General features: G+C 46.2%; 1 protein-coding gene and 1 non-coding gene across 5 annotated transcripts in view; both read left to right on the top strand.

Moving 5' to 3' along the window:
- Nucleotides 1-843: 843 nt before the first annotated feature.
- Nucleotides 844-19,232, top strand: part of MECR (mitochondrial trans-2-enoyl-CoA reductase) — a 30,731-nt gene continuing 12,342 nt past the window's right edge. For 2 of the 4 annotated variants that reach the window (XM_025447071.3, XM_025447072.3), the window contains exons 1-3: nucleotides 844-1,048; nucleotides 14,065-14,162; nucleotides 14,619-14,750. In XM_025447071.3, the coding sequence (XP_025302856.1) occupies nucleotides 894-1,048; nucleotides 14,065-14,162; nucleotides 14,619-14,750 (385 nt within the window). In that variant the 5' untranslated portion in view covers nucleotides 844-893. Of the gene's footprint in view, nucleotides 1,049-8,394; nucleotides 8,528-8,588; nucleotides 8,702-14,064; nucleotides 14,163-14,618; nucleotides 14,751-19,232 lie in introns of those variants that run through there. The other 2 variants (XM_025447073.3, XM_025447074.3) reach the window with 2 other exon arrangements.
- On the top strand, nucleotides 3,204-3,308 carry LOC112660717 (U6 spliceosomal RNA). Its single transcript, XR_003137157.1, has one exon. It is a non-coding gene; the product is annotated as a U6 spliceosomal RNA (small nuclear RNA).

The following is a 19,232-nucleotide window of genomic DNA, read 5'->3' on the forward strand; positions in this document are numbered from 1 at the left end:
AAGTTTTGGGTCAATAAAATCTAGAGAAAGGAACTCTTCCTTATCCTTCAGAGCCCTGGATCAGTGTTTGCCTAAGCCTGTTTCCTGGGCCACCTGCATCAGAATGTTCTTGAAAGCTTGTAGGAATTGTAGATTCCAGGACCTGTCGCCAAAATTCTAATTCAGTAGGCTCGAGATGTGGCCTCAGGCGATTTTTATGCACACTGAAGATTTTGAGTAGGACAGGCTCCAACAGCACTTCCTGCAAGAGCCCCATCTCCACCCTGGGCTCCTTCCAGAGCACCTTTCTCCTGCAGACCCATGGGGAAATAGCCTGGGAGCTTCAGGCACTAGCCCAAGGTGGCCAAACTAGAAAGCTTTAGGACGAGGAGATGAACCTAAATCTTCTAGCTCCGAGCCTGAGTACTCTCATCTCCACACCAAGTTACACGGACGCTATTCATTGGTAAAGGAGGTGAACTTTGCCTCCCTGTGCTGTTCCAGGGCAGCAGGGATTCAGCGAGGTGATGCCCTAAAAGGTCTGGCACAGGTGAGCGCTGGGAGGGAAGGGTAAATGACTTCCCGCAAATCGAACACCGAATCGCAGCCTGCAGACACAGCGCTGGGCCGCTCTCAGACGCTCCTATCTGGGAGAACAACTTTGACCGGCGCCGAGGCTCCGCAACTCCCTCGGGTACCTCCACCTTCGACCTCGCGCCCCCGCACCCCCGCGCGGCCTCCGCAGGCGCCACAGCGCGGGCCACCGAGGAAGAGGGCGACCTTTTAAAAGGAGCGAGGGGCGTGGTCACGCGACGGGGCGGGGCGGGGCGGGAGGCGGGGCGCAGGCGCAGGCGCGCGCGGGCGCAGGCGGATGACGTCAGCGCGTTGTCGGGCTCCGAGATTCTGCCGGAAGCATGTGGGGCCGCGGCGCGCTGTTGGGGACGCGAACCCCGTCCCTCGCTTGGGGCCGCGGCTGGTCTGCCGCCGCTCCCTGCTCCGCACCTGCCGAGCCCTCCCGGGTCCGGGCGCTGATCTATGGGCACCATGGGGACCCAGCCAAGGTCGTCGAGTAAGAGGCGGCGCCTAAACGGGGCCAGGGGTTGCTGGAGGGGGTTAGGACGCGCTGTGGAGAAGGGGGGACTGACGAAGGAGGGACCGGGGCGGGGGGGGGGGGGAACGAAGAAGGCGGAGAGTAACGGGACCCCGACGGAAGCCCCCGGCGCGTTGGGAAGCTCGGAAAGTCGGTGCTTCCAGGTAGTTGAAGGCCGGAGAGGCACAGTCGTGACGGTAATAGTGTAGCTAACTTTTTTTTTTTTTTTGAGGTACAATTGACATACGATATTATATTCGATTTAGGTGTACCGCATGATGACTCGATATGTGTAAATATTGCAGAATGGTTGCCACAGTAAGTCCAGTTAATTCTCTGTCAGCATACATGATTTTCTTTTTTTTTTTTTTTTTTCCCTGAGGAGAAGAACTTTCAAGGTCTGCTCGCTTAGCATCTCTCAGACATGCAGTGTAGTATTACGAACTGTAATTACCAAGCCGTAGGTAAGGTCCCCATGACTTGCTGATTTTGTGACAGGAAGTTTGTACCTTTTGCCTCCCTTCACCCATTTGGCCCTGTGCAACACACACACACCCCAGTCTGTTTGTTCTCTGTATCTGAGATTGGTTTTTATTTGTTTTTTTTTTTTTCTTAAAGCATTTGTTTATATGTTTTTAAAAATTTACTCGTGAGAGACAGAGATAAAGGCAGAGAGAGAGAAGCAGGTGCCCTACAGGGAGCCGGATGCGGGATGCGATCCCGGAACTCCGGGATCACGCCCTGAGCGGAACGAAGCTGCTCAACCACTGAGACACCCGGGTGCCCCGGTTTTTGTTTATTTAGAATACACTTGGCAGTGCGATCATTCAGTATTGGTCTTTCTCTGACTTATTTAATGTAGCAGAATGCCTTCAGCGTCCATCCATGTTGTCTCTAGTGGCAAGATTTCATTCTTTTGTATGACTGAATAATATTCCATTATTTTATATATCTAATATGTAACATTATGATGTACATTATTTCACTACTTTATATATATGCCTCCCATTTACATGTGTAAACCACATTTATTTTATCCATTTATCCCTCAATGACTTTGACTGACCGGGTGTTATGTGTCAGGCACACAATGGGTGTGTCCAAATGGATCCTCTCAATTAATCCTCACGTTTAGGGTAGGTACTTGATTTAACCCCATTTTGTCAGTGACAGAGCTGAGTTGTAAGAGAGGTAAAAATCACTTGCCCAAGGTCGCACAGCCAGTAAGTGGCAGAGTCAACATTTAAACCTAGGTCTTACTGATTTGCCTGAGTTCCTAGGCTCTATTTTGTGTGTGTGTGTGTGTGTGTGTGTGTGAGAGAGGGAGAGAGAGAGAGAGAGAGAGACTATATTCTGAATGCTTTTATGTCCATTTGAATGGACTTCCCAGAAAGTAGGTGGGAGATCATTGTTTTCAGTTTGCAGGAGACAAGAAGGGACTTGTCCAAAGTGATAGAGCTAATAAAGATCAGGACAGGGACAGGGACCCATAGCTTCTAATCCTATCTCATATGACTTTCTCTCTATCACACTGTATATGTGCATTTAGCCAGTTAATAAAAGCTCCTGTTTGGGAGCTTTACAGACCTTAAGATCAAATACGGACTCCACCCAGTAGTAGCTGTTTGATCTTACACAAGTTATTCAGCCCCTCTGAGCCCTCATTACTTTTACGATTATGTTCTCCTAAAATTCTGTTAGATCTTAACCCATGATTTTTGCATGTGGCTGATAAAAACAGTATGTGAATTGTCAACCATTATAAATCTGCTCATAAATGACTGTAACCATTCAGAAGAGCTACTGGGGTCACTGTAGTGGAGCTAAGTCAGAAGCACTGGTCTGGGAATCAGACCTGGAGACCAGTCCTTACTTCATCCTAGCTCTGTGTGTTTGGCAGGTTACTGAAGTTCTCTGAGCCTCAGTTACATCATCTTTAAACATGGCAACAGTACACGTATAGCTAATAGTGCTAAATAGCTGAGATCAATCTAATGCTGTCCACTGAAAGTGCCTGTGTACTCTCCTACAGTCCCTTGATTACAACTCTCTGATTCCCAGCAAATGGTCTGATTGTTTTCCAAAGGATAGGCAAACATGGAATTATTTTTATGGTTAAAATACAGGGCAGAGTGCGCTCTTCAGCAACACGTATGCTAAAAGTAGAACAGTACAGAGAAAATTAGCATGGTCCCTGCTCAGGGATGGCACGCGAATTCATGATGCATTCCATATTTTTACTTAAAAAAAAGAAATTCAAGCCAGATGTTTTGACAGCTGGAAGAGATAAGCTTCAGTTAAATTCAGGGTCTTGCACTCAGCCTATCCACAGCCACCATTAGAATACTGAGAAGACACATCAGTCAGTACCCCTCAAATTGTATGTTAATCATTGGTACTGATCACCGTGTTGGGAAGACCTATCCCTGAGGACTGCTGTAATGGGTTGGTAAAGCTCTGATGAATACCATTTTCCAGGAATGCATCCCAAATGGGAATGATGTGGTGCCTCTCTCACAGGCTTCTAGTTTCTCTGGCTGGTACAGGAACTGCCACAAAACAAGTGTTCCAAAAATGGTAGTTATGAATCTAATTTCTCTAAGAAATTTTTTTTTAATTGAACTCTGTGGTGATGAGGATGGGACCCTTTGGAAAGGCCTGGGAAGGTTAGGCAGCTGAGTACACTTGCCTCCTGATTGATTCCCTCCTCTTGGAGAGCCAAGGAATCCAAAACAAATCTGATCTGGTAGCAAATGCCATTTAGGGAAAAAAAGAGAGCGCTCTGGTCTCCTTGTTTGGAACCCTAGTTCTTTCCCAGAAGTTCAAAACATGATACTTTCATGCAACATTCCTCAACCCTGGCTTCACATCCCCATGACTTGTGGCACTTGCTCCATATTCCCGGGCACTTCCCCGAGGCAGTTAGTAGGCCTAGGATGGTCCTGAACATACCTGTTTTTTAAACTCCCCAAGTGGTTCTGATGCCCTGCCCAGGGTTGGAAACCATTGCCCTTGTGAATACAGACTATTAGGCAGGCAGTAATTCTCCCTCTACTGCAGAAGAGTGGCTTTCCCTTCTGACCCAGATTCAGGCAACTTGACTTGTTCGTGTAGGGACTGAAGCCAGAGGCCGGGATTCTCTTCTTTGTAGTCAAGTCTTTGGAGGTTTAGGGTAACCACACTGTCACAGAATCAGGTGTCCTTTAAGTATGCCAGTGACTGGGTGTGTGGGTCAGGTTACACCAGGCAGGGTCGTGGAACCGCCCAGAGTCTGAGCAGAGTGTTCCCCAAACCAGCGTAGCTTATGGTGTTCACTGAGCAGCAGGGAGGAAATGAGGAACGATCTGCTCAGGTGTGAGGGGTACAGAACTCAGAATAAGACATCCAGGGATCTCTGAATGTCCTCTTCATTCCAATTGGCCCCCAAACATTCCAGCTGGTCTCTCTACTAAGCCGTGTTCCCCGTTCCCCTAGAGTTGTTTTCTCCCCCTCCCAAGTGAACTCCCCTAAATAAGCACTTGGGCCTTTTTCATTTAAAGGATCAAACTACTGATCTAAGTGTAGTGAGACTGCAGGAGAAAATGATAAACTTGGAAGAATTATAAACTCGGGAAATTTCAGAGGTCCCCATGGCCATACTCCTTGTGCAGAGTTCTGGGTTCTCTATCAGTTCATAGAAACTCCAATGTCCCCTTTTCCTTCTGTTCCTGAAAGTCCCCTTTCAGAACTTTGCCATTCTCTGGGTATTATGGTAAAAACAGCTTTGGTTTACTATGCAGGCATTGGGCTAAGTTCCCCAAATATATTATGGAACTTAAAAATCACAAAAATCCAATTCGGTCATTATTTTCCCCATTTTACAGATAAGGGAACTAAGGCTTAAGCTTGACAGTTACTTGCCCAAGAGCATACAACTAGGACCCTTCTTTATAACAGTCCTTGATAGAGACCTAAAGAAACAATGACAATCATCTCATGTTTTTTGAGAATGAGATGGCATATAAAATGGAGAAGATAGGCCAGAAGAGAAGGTGAAATTATAAGCCATTCAGGTGACCCCAAGTCTTTACCCTTCATAGAAAGGGCAGCCCCACCTTAGGGAAGATGGTAGGAATGTTATTCTCTGTCTGGTCTCCTTTTTCAAGATCCTGAAGCTTTCATAAAATGACATCCTGATCATCACAGCTTTCTCACCTGCCTGCTGCCAGCACAAAATGAAATGAAGCTATGAAACTCTTAAACAAACCCATTCTGTCTTAAGCAAATGGAATTTGGGGGAGCAGGTAGTGAGGACCCAAGCTGTATGGGTAGTAAGGCCTCACTTTAGGACACTGTTCACTCTCAGGGGACTTGTTTTTACAGTTAGTTGATGTCAGTGTTTATAACCAAAACTATGCAGGTGATGTGGTTTTTAAACCAGAATTACAATACTTTGAAGAAAAAAAAAGGTTTGGCACTCTGTTGAGAACTGGATTTTGTTCATTGATCTCTTAGAGCCCTTTATTGTGGTCATGAATGAAAGAGGAGGGAACAGAATTCATTGGTTTAGTAAGTTAGCCAGGAGTTATTCTTCGAGGGCCTTCTACATGCAAGGCAGAGACGAATAGTCTGTGGTCTTTGCCCTTAAGGAACTCACACCCGAGTCCAGGAGATGGGTGACCATAGCCCTGTGGGGAAAATGCCATATCAGGATATGTTTAGACTGCTGTGGGCACCCAGAAAAGGGGTACCTCTGCTTGGAGTATTTCTATGCTTTTCCTCACATATTGTCCACCTTATCTCCTGGGGGACTCGACCTAGACCTCTGTGCCTTCAGAGAAAGCATTCTCTGACTACTCTGAGGGGGTTAGGTACCCCTTTTGGGGGGTACATGTGTAAAAGCCTAGAGGGAAGAGAAAACCTGGTGTGTCTGATTAGCAGATATTTATTATGTGCCTACCATACACTCAATATGTGATCCTTGAGGGAGGTGTCCGCTCCATCAGTCTCCGAGGGGACTAGCTTTAGATCACTGAGGACTCAAACTCAAGCTGGAGTCCACATCCTGTCACACTTGTACATTACCTTCCCTCTGGACTTCACCCTAGGCTGTGGAGTTGAGGGCCAAAACGCTGAGGGTGAAACGTGGCAGGCAGAGCTCGGAAATATCGTACAGCACACTGGAGTTCCCCCTATGTTCAGAGTGTGTGGGAGGAGAGCTGCCTCCATCCCCCACCAGAGCAGCCCCAAGTTACTATGCTTGTCTGGCCCTTCAGGCAGCTGCTGCAGTTCTCTAGTGTGCTTCCAGGCCCTTACCACTCTGGAGCAGGTGGAAGGGTCATTTTAGACAAAGAAAAGCAGAGCTGCCATGAGGTTAATATGTGGTTCAAGATGTGTCACTGGGACCCACCCCCAAGAGCACCGGTCTGGGTTCTGGTCCCTGCTCTGCCACTCATTGTTCAAATGAGGAAATCTCATTCCAGTCTCCAGTCTTTTCAGTTATTATTGATAAAATGAAGAGGTTGACCAAAGTCAGCAGTGGTAAAGATGAGCACACATGCTGTCTCTTCCCGCCACCACCACCCAGTCCCATCTTCTTTGCCAGTAATAAACTGTCACAGCTCCGTTTTCTATATACTTCAAAACCTATACATCTCTTTGCCCCATTCTCCCCAAGCAGCACTTTTTCCTGCTGAGATAAGGTGAGGTTTTAGCGTCCTTCTCCACATAATCCTGCAACCATGGGAATGGATAGAAGACTGAGTGCTCTTTGATCCAGGAGTTGTGCAGGCCTGACAGCTGTGAAACTGAGTAGACACTGAACTGCCTGCTCGCCAGTGGTGTTTCTAGCAACTCCAGGAAGCAGTGCTGCAGCTAGAAATCAGGGGCCCTGGGTACAAAATTTCACCAAGGGCCCCCTTTACTCCTAGTTGGTATCATAATCAGTAGCCTGCCAGGCAGGGGATGCATGGTCATCTTTGTACCTGTCAAAATGACAAAAGCAGCTGCAGACAGGGACTCAGTCCCCCTGCTGTGGCCCAGTCTTGTTCTCTGGATCAACAAGGTTAGACCTCAGCAAACGAAGCAGCAGACTGCAGCTCCCTTCAGGCAAGTTTCCTGCTGTCAGCAGCTGTAGAATATTATGGGATTTACAGGCTTACTGGTAATCTTAATGGAGAGAAAGTAAGGGATTGAGAAGCTAGAGAGAGGGTTTCTTTGCCAACCCCAGGTAGAAACTTCCAGAAGTTCCTCTAAGTCTCTAATTCCTTCCCATTCAAAATGATTGTACTGAAGTGCCAGTAGTCCTGAATGGTGGGAGGGCAAGATTACTTTGAGGCAGAAAAGGCACAGGGAGGCAAGTGGGTGTGCAAAGCACACCAAGAGACATTGAGTGTATGAGCTTGGCTCAGGGAAAGGAACTTTCCCTAAGAGCCCAGGACTCCTTTAGAACCCCACCAACCAAGGCCACCAACCACCTCGGCTGAGGGGTGAGCTGTTACAAAGCTGCGAACCAAAGAATTTCATTCTTACACAATTCCCAGTATGCCCTGCTTATGAATTATTAATTATTAATCAGATCTCCAGACAGTGTACCCAGCACACCAAGCATTTCACCAAACCACAGAAGGCAGCTTGTCTGTGACCATGGGGACCAAAAACCGTGGAGAAAGCCACATAAGATGTAGTTACCTTCACCCAATGCCCTATGCTGGACACACATTCTTGGCTGTCTATAGTGAGTAGGTGAAAAAGTCTGTGTGGCCCATGACAGTCTCTCCCCGCCTATTCTTCCCTCTCAAGATGATATTAATCAGTTTGAGGTGATGGAGTGGAAGATGCAAGAGAAGTACAAATGGTGGCTAATTAAATGCCAAAGGCGGGAAAGAGATCTTCACAGAGCTGGCTAGTGCCTGCCTTACACAGCAAATAGAATCGAGCCAGTCCCCAGAGTACTGGCCTCTTTTTCCCCCATCTCAAAAGGTTCTTTCTTCTGCCCGCTTTTGTCTCCCTTGTAGTTCATATGCCATCACAGGTGTACAGCCTTGGCCTCAAAGGATTCATTGTGACCTTATCCAGTCTGGGATCTGTTGAGTGAAGACAGTGGCGTCCCTCCGAGTTGCGTGGCGCCATTACATTCACAGGGGAAGTCCGTGAACAGTCCCAGGGAAGTGACTTGAGATCTAGCCAGACTGTGTTTGGGTGCCTCATTTGCACTCCAGAACCCAGCCACCAGTTCCTTTGGTGAATTAAAAAAAAAAAAAAAATGAAGAAATTGCTATCATTACACCAAAGGTCCAACTCCTGGAATTCAGACTTGGCCCCCGTTTTCCTTCCTGTCTCGGCAGAATGGTATCCTTGACGACGCTGTTAGAACTGTGCGCAGAACAGCAGTGTCTGTGGTGTTAATGGCATTCCACGGGGCAGGCTGGGGCCGGTCTCCCTGGTGAGATGCAGCTGGACCAACATACCTCCTGCCAGGCAAGCAGCATGTGTCAGGGCCACCCCTGCCCTCGCCCACCTGTGTTCGCAGCTTCAACTCCATCTCCTAGACCCTCATCCCTGCTCGACTCTCCTTCCCTCCCACTGCTGTGAATTTCAGGCAGCACAGAGAAGCTAGGCTATCCAGAAGACAGAGAAGAGAACTGGGAGCAGGTTGTAGCCCAGTGCTGGGTTTCTCAAACTGCTGCCTGGGGGCAGGCGTTTGTTTAGTGTGCTATGAAAATAGTGTTCCCAGCTTAGTTAACTCTAGAAGCTCTGAATTACACAGAACCACATGGGCTTTTTCCCTGGATGACTTCTCCCAGCCTTTGTGACTCTGATGCACAGCCTGAATCTTAGAAAGGGCGATTAGTAGGCAGCACAGCCTGAATCTTAGAAAGGGCGATTAGTAGGCAGCATTTCTCAAACGTATTTTGCCGCAGAGAATACCTGATACTATCTCTCAGGATGGGAATTGGGCAAACAGTGCAAAGGAGGCCAGCTTAGCATTCAACAGTCTGTGCTTCAGAGTCAAGCTTAAAATCCCGTTTTGCCACTTACTAAGAGTCTTACCTAAGACACATTACTCCTCTGAGCTTCAGTTTCCTGTCTGTAAATTGGGATGATAACACCCTCCTGATAGGTGTTTTGAGGATTAAACAGCATCATATATATACATAAAATGTTAAGCACAACGCCTGGAGCTTAGTAAACTGTCAGCATGAGTTGTCATTTAATTGTTCAGCCAGAGTAAGATGATCTGCTTGCCCAGACTCCAGCCACACACAGCTGACTCACAGCCTGGAGTGCCCTCTGCCCCATACCATACTGCAGGACTTCAAGCTCCAAATATAACACCTTCCGCCCCACTCCAAGCCACTGTTCCTTCCTCCCTGTGTCAACATCTAGTTGCCTCCACCAGAAACCCAGGAGCCATCAAAGACTTCCCCCTCCCCCTACACAGAGTTTGTCACCAAGTGACATCAATGCCATTTCTTGTTTAAGAGACTCCAGGTTATAAAATCCCTTCCATTCCCATGGCTCCTGTCCAAACTGCACCTACTGCCTGGCCAGTTATCAAGTCAGATTCTTTGCCATTCCCTCTAGCAAGAAAGCCTGCCTTCCTCCTTCAGTCCACCCAGTAAATTGCTTATCCTTCAAGCCCCAATGAAGGTACCATTCTTCATTGAATGAAGGTACCATTCATTCAAGCCCAGTTGTTAATCCAGCATTTTCTCCCACCAGCCACTTAAACAGTCAGGGATAGCACCCCAAGCCTGCCTCGGGGGGTGCCTCTCGCAGTGACCACCTAAGTCAAGCTCCCACGCAGATTTTATCTTTAAACCCCTTGGCAGGGTACTTGACACTGAGTACGACTGTCAGTAAAATATTCGTTGAGTTTTACAAAAAGGTACTGTCTTCCTTTCTGTGATACAGTGATTCTTTTCAAAGGGATAGCCAGCTAATTGTTCCAAAGGATTCCTTGGACATTCTTGCCACTGTTAACAGCTTACATCTCTTCAGCATCTATTGTGTATCAGGTGCTTTATGTACATTAACTCATTCAATTCTGAGAGCCGGGTTCTCGTGTTCTTCCCCTTTCACAGATGAGTATTTTGAGGTTTATCTAATTGGTAAATGACCAAGGCAGGATTCAAACCCATGCTCCTACACCAGTATTCCCATCTTGACCATGGTCATCTAGATTTTTATTTTTTTTATTTTTTTTTATCATCTAGATTTTTATTTTTATTTTTTTTAATATTTTATTTATTATTCATGAGAGACAGAGAGAGACACAGGCAGAGGGAGAGGCAGGCTCCATGCAGGGAGCCTGACATGGGACTCAATCCGGGATCTCCAGGATCAGGCCTGGGCTGAAGGCGGCACTAAACCGCTGAGCCACCAGGGCTGCCCTATCATCTAGATTTTTAAACTGATTTACCGCAAAACTGATCCGCACTTTCCTGTGAGGAAAAGAGCCATGGGTTTTTCCTTAGACCAAACTCTCTTAAAGACAATCTCCATTTCTATTTGTACCCATCCTTCAAAGTTCTTTTCCTAAAAAAAAAAAAAAAAAGTTCTTTTCCTAAACAGCCCGGAACCAGGAAGAAGAGTATAAGCCTCAACAGCTAATTCCCTATGGCTCGAGCCTCTCCCTGCCCCCACCCCCTTAAAATGGCTGGCACTTTTTTTTTTTTTTAAGATTTTATTTATTTATTCATAGACACAGAGAGAAAGAGGCAGAGACACAGGGAGAGGGGGAAGCAGGCTCCATGCAGGGAGCCCGATGTGGGACTTGATCCTGAGTCTCCAGGATCACACCCAAGGCTGCAGGCGGAGCCAAACCACTGCGCCACCAGGGCTGCCCTGGCTGGCACTTTATGCCACGTTTTCTCAGTAGGGAGGAAAGTTGGGTAATTTCATCAGGAAGCATTCTTGAGCGCTGCTTTGGTCCCAGGCACTGCAAAACACTGAGGTACAACTAAGAGTTCTCTGCCCTTCAGGAGCTCATAGCCAAGTTGGGGAGCCAACACACATGCACATTGTGGCTATAAGACACAGGGAGGTGAAAAGGGCCCTGAACGGAGTCTGAAAAGACCTGGATCCAAATCCAAGTTGGAATCTGCAACTCCAAAATCCAGAAAGTTCTGTAAACTGACAGTTCTACTTTGATTTCTTTTGTTTCACAACTCATTTGGAGGGAAAGCCTGATCTACTGTGAAGTTTTTATGTGGTCATTATTCATCCCCCTCAGTGTGAATATTCATACATTTTGCTGCAAAAACAATGGGTCTGATCACAGAGGGCTGCCCCAACCCCCATAGGGGGTTGTAGATAATACATGGTTCTGAACTCTTGATGTACATCTCACCTGCAGAGTTTTGGAAAAGGAATGTGAACTTAGGCCTTTTGTGATCAATTGAAAGGAATGTATGAAAAGAGTTCATAAACAGCAAAAAATTCATATAAGTTAGTCTTAAATGGTATAGTCACCCCTTCTGTGTAACAAGAGTACTGAGGATGGAGCAAGGGATTTTTTTCAGGACCAAGAGGGTTAGATGATGTCTTAAAGGGTGAATTGAATTTCTCGCTTTGTGGAGAAGCTATAGAAAAGAAATTCTGGGCTGAGGGGAGAGAATGCAGAAAATGTGCAGAAATAAAATGTCTTTCAGTAGCTTAAGCACATGGACTTTGTCAGCTTGTAGAAAAACTGATTACTTGTCAAAATGTAAGAGAAAAGCAGTACAGATAATATAAAGGGGCAGCTAGTCTTCAGTCCATTTGCTCTGGGCAGATTTTTCTTTAGGATGCAGACTTCAATGTGTTCACAGAGAAACATCACTGTCGCGTTGATGGCTCCCTATCCCACCTGCTGGGGAGACTGGGGAGCCGTTCACCCCTCTCCATCTCCCCAGGCAGGTTCAGCAAGGATCACACCCACACACCACTCCAGGCTGGTGCTCATCTTACCACCCTCTGCCTGGTCCGCTTAGCCCCTTACCAGCTGGCTTCTCTAGTGTCAGACTGCCAGGTTCAAATCAGATCAGCCACTTACTACTTCTGATGGCCTTGAACAAGCTATTTGCCTCTTTTGTGCCTTTGTTCCTCACCCATAAGATCAGAATAATGGCAGAAAGCTGGCATGGAAAGTACTTTAGCAGAGTGCCTCAGTGGTAAGCGCTCAAACAGTAGTTATTATGATTATTATTATTACAAGGACTCCCCTCCTCCAACTGTGTATAAATGCATACATTTCTTAACAGTTACTTAAACAAGAAGAGCCCTTTCTTTATTCTGCCTTGGTCATAACTCGTTCCTAGTTAACTATTTACTGTACAGAGTGTTTCTATTTCAGGTTTTTTGCAGCTCTCAGTCGTGGCGAGGCATGGCCTCCCTTACTTTGGTCATGATCCAGTACAGGGATTCCTAGATTGGGGTCCTTAGATCCCCAGGGGTCCTTGTAGACAGTCGGGGGATTCCCAGACTAATTTCAGGACTGGAAATTTCAGGCTAATTTCAGGCTCTCATGCAGAGCACAATCAGAGTGCTGACTTTGAAAGTAGGGAAGGAAGCTCTGCCACTGACCACTTACCTTATCCTGTGCAAGTTTCATAATCTCTAGGAGCCTCTATTTCCTACTCGACAGGATGAGAATACCAGTACTTTCCTCACAAGAGAGTTATAGCTTAGATCAGATGGTGTATTTAAAGCCCTTAGTGCAGGACCTGATGTATGACAAATACCTCATAAATACCTGCCGCCATTGTCACTACTATTAGTACAAGACATTTCTTGAAAATCACACTTTTACCCCAAATGGAGCCTCAGGTATAATTAAAAGGTCAGATTTCTGCCAGAAGTGGATAGAATTACATCAGCCTAGTTCACTGACACTGTGGCCTGATGCTAAAAACCTCTGTGTGGCACTTACATGTGCTGTTGCTAACTAAAAATGAGGAGAGTTATTACTTAACCAGTACATTTGGGCATAGGGAAACAGTGCAAATGTGAAGTCTTGGTATGGAGAAAGAAAGTCTCTCTGGTCATTAAAAAGTCACAAGGACTGCTGGTCTGAAATACCAATAAGTATTTTCTGGTTGGAAGGTCTCCTTTTATAAAAAACAAAACAAAACAAAAACAACACATGGACCTTGTCACCAGGGCTCCACAAAAGCCCTTCAGCAGGTTTAACCAATTAACCAAAGTTCTAGTGTACATTAATTCCATGGTGTTTAGGGCCCACTGTGAGCAGAGCCTTACCACATAGAAATCCCACCTGAAACAGGAGAAGCTGTTGGCAGTGAGCAAGCCCAAACGACCATCGCCTCCCACCATTCTACAAATGGAGAAAGGCCTAGAGCTGGGAAGAAACTTGCCTATTGCAACACAGCCATCGTGTCATGGGGCTGCATACCTAAGACTCAGCTGTCCATCCAACATCCCTTCTGACAGACCAGGATTCTCACCCAGGGGGCAAATCAGAGACACCCAGGGAGTTATTTCTGAACTACTTGGGCATCTCTCTATTTCCCTCACCCACTCTATAACTAACAGATATGTAAATAAAATAAAAAGCAGAGAACAGATAGGCTAGCCCAGAGTGTCCCAGTTACAGCTGTCTATAAGAACTACTTGGGCTGCCCCTTCCTTATCTTGAGATTCTGGCTCAGTAGGTCAGAGCTGGGGCCTGAGAATCTGCATTATTAGTAAGCACACCAGGTGACTGGGATAAGCAAGTTTTGGAGAATACAAGGCTAATCCTGGCCAGCAGAAGGTTCACTAGTTTCTGTCATAGAGTGGGCAGTGGGATTGTGAAGGCACTAGAGATGTTCCACGTGCAGTTAATGAGACAATTAACCCATAACCTGTGCTAATTCCCTGTAGCACCTTTCTCTCTTCTAACAACCCCAATTCCTGGACACAATGGCAGCTCAAAAATGTTGCTGACTGACCTACTTTGGGGAGATGATTTGAGCAAAAGACACCCTGTCTAGCCTGGGTGACATTAACATCTCTCTTTGGCTTTGTGTTAGGCTGAAGAACCTGGAGCTGGCTGCTGTGGGCGGATCAGACGTCCATGTGAAGATGCTGGCGGCCCCTATCAATCCATCTGACATAAATATGATCCAAGGTAACCTTGGTTTCTGTGGCTTATGTTAATTGGCTTTTTTGCTTAGCTGCCACCTCGTTTTCATCTTTCCTCAGGTGTGGGTGTGAAATTCCTGTGATTAGCAGCAGCTGCTCTCCAGATGAGCCATCTGCAGACTATGAGCCCTCTCTGGCCTCCCCTCTCTGGAATGTGAGGCTTTTTGAGAGTTAGGAAAATTGCAGTGGGGAGTAAACCAACCACTGTGAGTGCCTGTGATGTGCTGGGCTCATTTCATACATTATCTAATCCCCATAATAACCATGAACGCTAAAAAAAATATTATCCCCTTTACAGATGAAGAAGCTAAGGCACAGAGAGTCTGGTTAGTTACACAGCAAGTCAAAGGCAGAGCCCAGATTGGGCTTAGATCTGACTCCAAAGTTCCTGCTCTTTCACTGCTCAAGCTTCACTAGGTGACACTGTGCTCTTCTCCCTTAGGAAATTATGGCCTCCTTCCCAAGCTGCCTGCTGTTGGAGGGAATGAAGGCGTTGGACAGGTGGTAGCAGTGGGCGGCAGTGTGACTGGGGTGAAGCCAGGAGACTGGGTGATTCCAGCAAATGCCGGTTTGGGTAAGTTGCTCCAGGTGTCTGCAGCCTCTCATTATTCCAGATTGTATTTCACTCACACTGGAAATGTTTGCTCTTTGGCTCAGTGTAACTAAGCAATGCAGGGTTTATTATTGAGTTCATATACCCACCACCAGTAGGAACAAGAGCAGAACAGGAGAGCAGAAATTGTGTTTTTTCCACTTTGGAGGTGGTGGACCTGCTATCTCATCTTTTTGGGCGCATTTTGATCAGAGCTGTGATTCTCTGAATCCCTACATCCCTGCTGTAAGATACAGTGGGAAACCCAAAAAAGATAGCCCTTGCTCTCCAGAAGGTTAAAATCTAATAGAAGAGGGGCATCTGAGTGGCTCAGTGGTTGAGTATCTGCCTTTGGCTCAGGTCGTGATTCCAGAGTCCTGGGATCAAGCCCCAGTCCCACATCAGGCTCCCCGCTGTGCCTGTCTCTCTGCCTCTCTCTCTATGTGTCTCTCATGAATTAAGATTTATTTATTTATTCATGAGAGACACACGAGAGAGAGAGAGAGGCAGAGACACAGGCAGCGGGGAGAAGCGGGCTCCATGCAGGGAACCCGACATGGGACTCGATCCCAGGACTCCAGGATCACACCCTGGGCCGAAGGCAGATGCTCAACCGCTGAGCCACCCAGGCGTCCCAGTAAATAAAATCTTTAAAAATATATATATAATTGAAGAAATCTCCAAGCTAGCAATCTCAATAAAGGATTTATTACAAGTTCACAGGAAGCAGAGGACACTTCTGGCTCCTCTGTGTGTGAATGCAAATGTGAGAGAGATAGACAGTCTTAAGGAAGGATGAGGGGTTTGTGGAGGAGACTTATTTGGCATGGACCTTCAATGGATGAATTATGTTAGATGGAGATGAGCCAGAAATCTGCATTTGTAGGAAACAAAATGAGCAAAGACACAAAAGTGAGTTTGGAAAATGAGAAATCCAGTGTAGCCTCAGCAGAGGATTTGTACATGGGAGAGGACCACTTAAGTGATTAAAGGTTATAGAGGTAGTGGGGCCAGATGGGGTAGCTCTGCAAAAGCCAAGCTAAGGAGTTAGGATCCTCTTTGATATATAGTAAGGAGTCATTGGTGAGTTTTATTCCTTAGCATTTCAGTTTTTGAGGCACAAACATTATACAAAGGATCCTGAGAGCAACCACGAGAGGGAAGCAGGGAAGACAATATCCAACCCTTTAGATGTATAAGGAACTGAAGCTTGGGAAAAAGCCTTTGCCCAAATTCAAACAGCAAACTGAAAAAGAGCCCATCAAAATCTTTTGCCACTATTTTTCCTGCTACACTACAGTATTAGGATCCTTTGGGTTATAATTTACAGATAGTTGACTCAAACTTGGTTTATAAAAAAAGTTAATTGGTTTCTGGGAAGTACAACAACTGGAAGGCTTCAGGCACAGCTGGATCCAGGAACCAGTGATATCAGGCTCATTTTGTTGTTCTCACTAGTTCTCAGATGGAATCTCCCCATATAGTGATGTAATAGCATCAACAAATATTTACTGTCTACTCCCTTTGCATCAGGCACTGTTCTAAGCACTTTGTATATATTAACTCAGTCATTCCCACAAGAAGTAGATATGAGGCAAGTGTAAAATATTAAGCAACTTGCCCAAGGTCACCCAGCCAATAAATGGTAGAGCTGAGATTCAAACTGACCTTTCATAAATGGCCACCACCAACCTGAGGTTTGCATCATCTTAAGAACAAACGAATGAACACAATCTGTCCAGCACAGCCATATCCATTTGGTAGGAAGACTGACTGACCCTGCCTGAGTCCTTGTTCATTCCTGAGCCGTTATGTCCAGCACTGTCACCATAAGCATTTTCACTGCAAGCATTTTCGCAGCATAACTATTGGCCATAAGGCAACTTTGCTGTAAAAGATAAAATCATGAAAAATAAAAGAGGAATGTTCATTAAAAAGGACATCATGAAACATGAAAAATTAGTAACAAAATTAAAAAGACCTTATTGCAAATAAAAATGTTGGAGAAAATTCAAAATGTGTAGATGTCTGGCAATACTGCACAAATACTGATTTTATTTCATGAATCCACAAAATGTACCTAAGCATTTATTTTCAAAGTCTTTTGTTCCTAGTATCATAAAATTTTTTGTGCTTGTTGATTTGTCTCCTGAATCAGTATCATGCTTTTTTTTTGCTAAAATTTCTTCCTTAAGAGAAGTATCAGTTTCCAAATACTAGGATGCACATTTATAACTGGGCTTTGTATTGTGTTGTGAAAGCCTTTGCACCATTGTCTGGTTTTGGCATATTGTCACATTTCTGTTGATATAGGTTCTAAAGTTCTCTGGGAAATGTGGGCTCAAAACTGTCCTACTGTATAGACCGTTATGAGGGCTACAGTTTATATAGTATAAAATGAGAGGATTGTGTCAATGGAGAAATGAAACCAAACTGTCAACCAGTAGATGAAATCAACAAACTGTCACACCAAACTGTCAACCAGTTATATTTTTTTAACTTTTTACGGCAAAATTACCTTATGGTTAATGAGTTATATGGCAGAAATGCTTGCGGCAAAGATGTTTATGGCTTAGAACCACCAGGAGCGTGGGGCTAGGCCATTCCATTTGTCCTAGTTGAGTGTCTTGCCCACCCCTATGGTTTAGAGGATGGGAGCTGGCAGTTAACAACCTCAGTGGTTAGGAAGGAGCAGTTCTAGAAAGAAAAAGGTACCAGATAGGAAAAAATAGTAAGAGAAGTTTATTAGAAGCTCTTTTCTTGGGATCCCTGGGTGGCGCAGTGGTTTAGCGTCTGCCTTTGGCCCAGGGCGTGATCCTGGAGACCCAGGATCGAATCCCACATCGGGCTCCCGGTGCATGGAGCCTGCTTCTCCCTCTGCCTGTGTCTCTGCCTCTCTCTCTCTCTCTCACTCACTGTGTGCCTATCATAAATAAATAAAATTTAAAAAAAAAAGGTCTTTTCTTCTCTGAGATCAGAAAAGCTGCCAAGAGGGCACCAGGGTGGCTCAATCGATTAAGCATCTGACTCTTTGATTTTGGCTCAGATCATTTCAGGGTGGTGAGAACAAGTCCTGTGTGTCGGGCTTCATGCTGGGCATGGAGCCTGCTTGGGATTCTCACTCTCTCTCTCTTCCCCTCCCCCCACCAAAAAAGAAAAGAAAAGCTGCCAAGGATAGATCCACTCTGTCCTGCAGCCCTACCTGGCAGTGAAAGAGCCTAGACATTTGAACAGACCCAAGAGCAGCAGGATTCACCATATTGATAGGGACTGGTGCTCTGAGCCAGCCTCTGGCAGACAGTCTCTGCCCTCCAAGCTGGCTGGGGATGGGGAACCCAGGAATAAAAAGACAACGCTTAACACAATACACTCTAGTAAGGGCTATGGGAAAAGGTGGACACAAAGGCAAGAGCCCCCATCTTGGGAAGTATTAGGAGGGGCTTCCCAAAGAAGTGGTGCTTGAACTCAGTCTGGAAGACTGAGTAGAAGCACAGCCAGTGGGCTAGGTGAGGAAGGGCTTCCAGGCAGGAAATGCAGCGTGTACAAAGGTGCAGTGGTGGAGAAGGCATGGCACTGTCAGAACTGCAGTAGTGGGGTTTGGCTAGGTCCCAGCTGGCCTGAGGGAGACGCGAGATGAGGCTGTAGAGGTAGGAGGGGATCCAGTCATGGAGGGCTCACATCTATGGTCAGAGAGAGCCCAAGGAAGAATTAAGAAGAATGAGTGGACCAGACTTTAGCAGTGCAAAGAATGCTTTGGAAAGGCAGAGGGTGGAGGCAGGAAGCCAGTAAGGAGGTGGCTAAACAGTTGGGCTTCACACGAGAAGGGTCTGAACAAGGCAGTGCCATAGGACCCAAGAAGACAGGAACAGAGGAACAGAAGCCAAATCACTAGATTTGAAGAGAAGAATGAGGGGCATCTGCCAGGGGAGCAGGTAATTGCATGGGTGGAGGTGGTGGTGTCAGCCAGAACAGGGATTTCTCCCTGGACAAAAGGTAAGTCTTTCCTACCAGTTGCCAAAGAGCATGAGGATTTTATAATGGCCAGGACTATAATCGACTCCATTTATTCAGCAAGGATTTCATGAGTCTGCTGTGTGCAGGGCTCTGGAAGGCAGCAGTGAACAGATATGGTCTTTCTTCTGGTAAGGGCTGCAGTTTTGTAAGAGTGACCGTCATTAAACACATCAGTCCTCAACTGGCAAGACCTTGGTCATCCTTCGTGGTACTGAGCCATGAAGCTCAAGCTGTGCCCAGAGCCAGCTTTTCCCTACATGCGTCCAGTCCCCAGGGAGACTGGACCAGAGAATGTATGGACTGACTTTCTCATTGGAAAAACTCAAAACCCTCCCGAGGCAGCATGGGGCAGGAGCAGGAGCAGCAGCCTGGGAATCTCACTCCACCCCCGTGGGTGAGCTTGTTGAAGCCACAGCTACTTCGAGTCTATTTCCTCATCTCTGCAGGGCA

Source organism: Canis lupus, chromosome 2 (assembly GCF_003254725.2).
Source record: "Canis lupus dingo isolate Sandy chromosome 2, ASM325472v2, whole genome shotgun sequence".
NCBI lineage: Eukaryota > Metazoa > Chordata > Mammalia > Carnivora > Canidae > Canis > Canis lupus.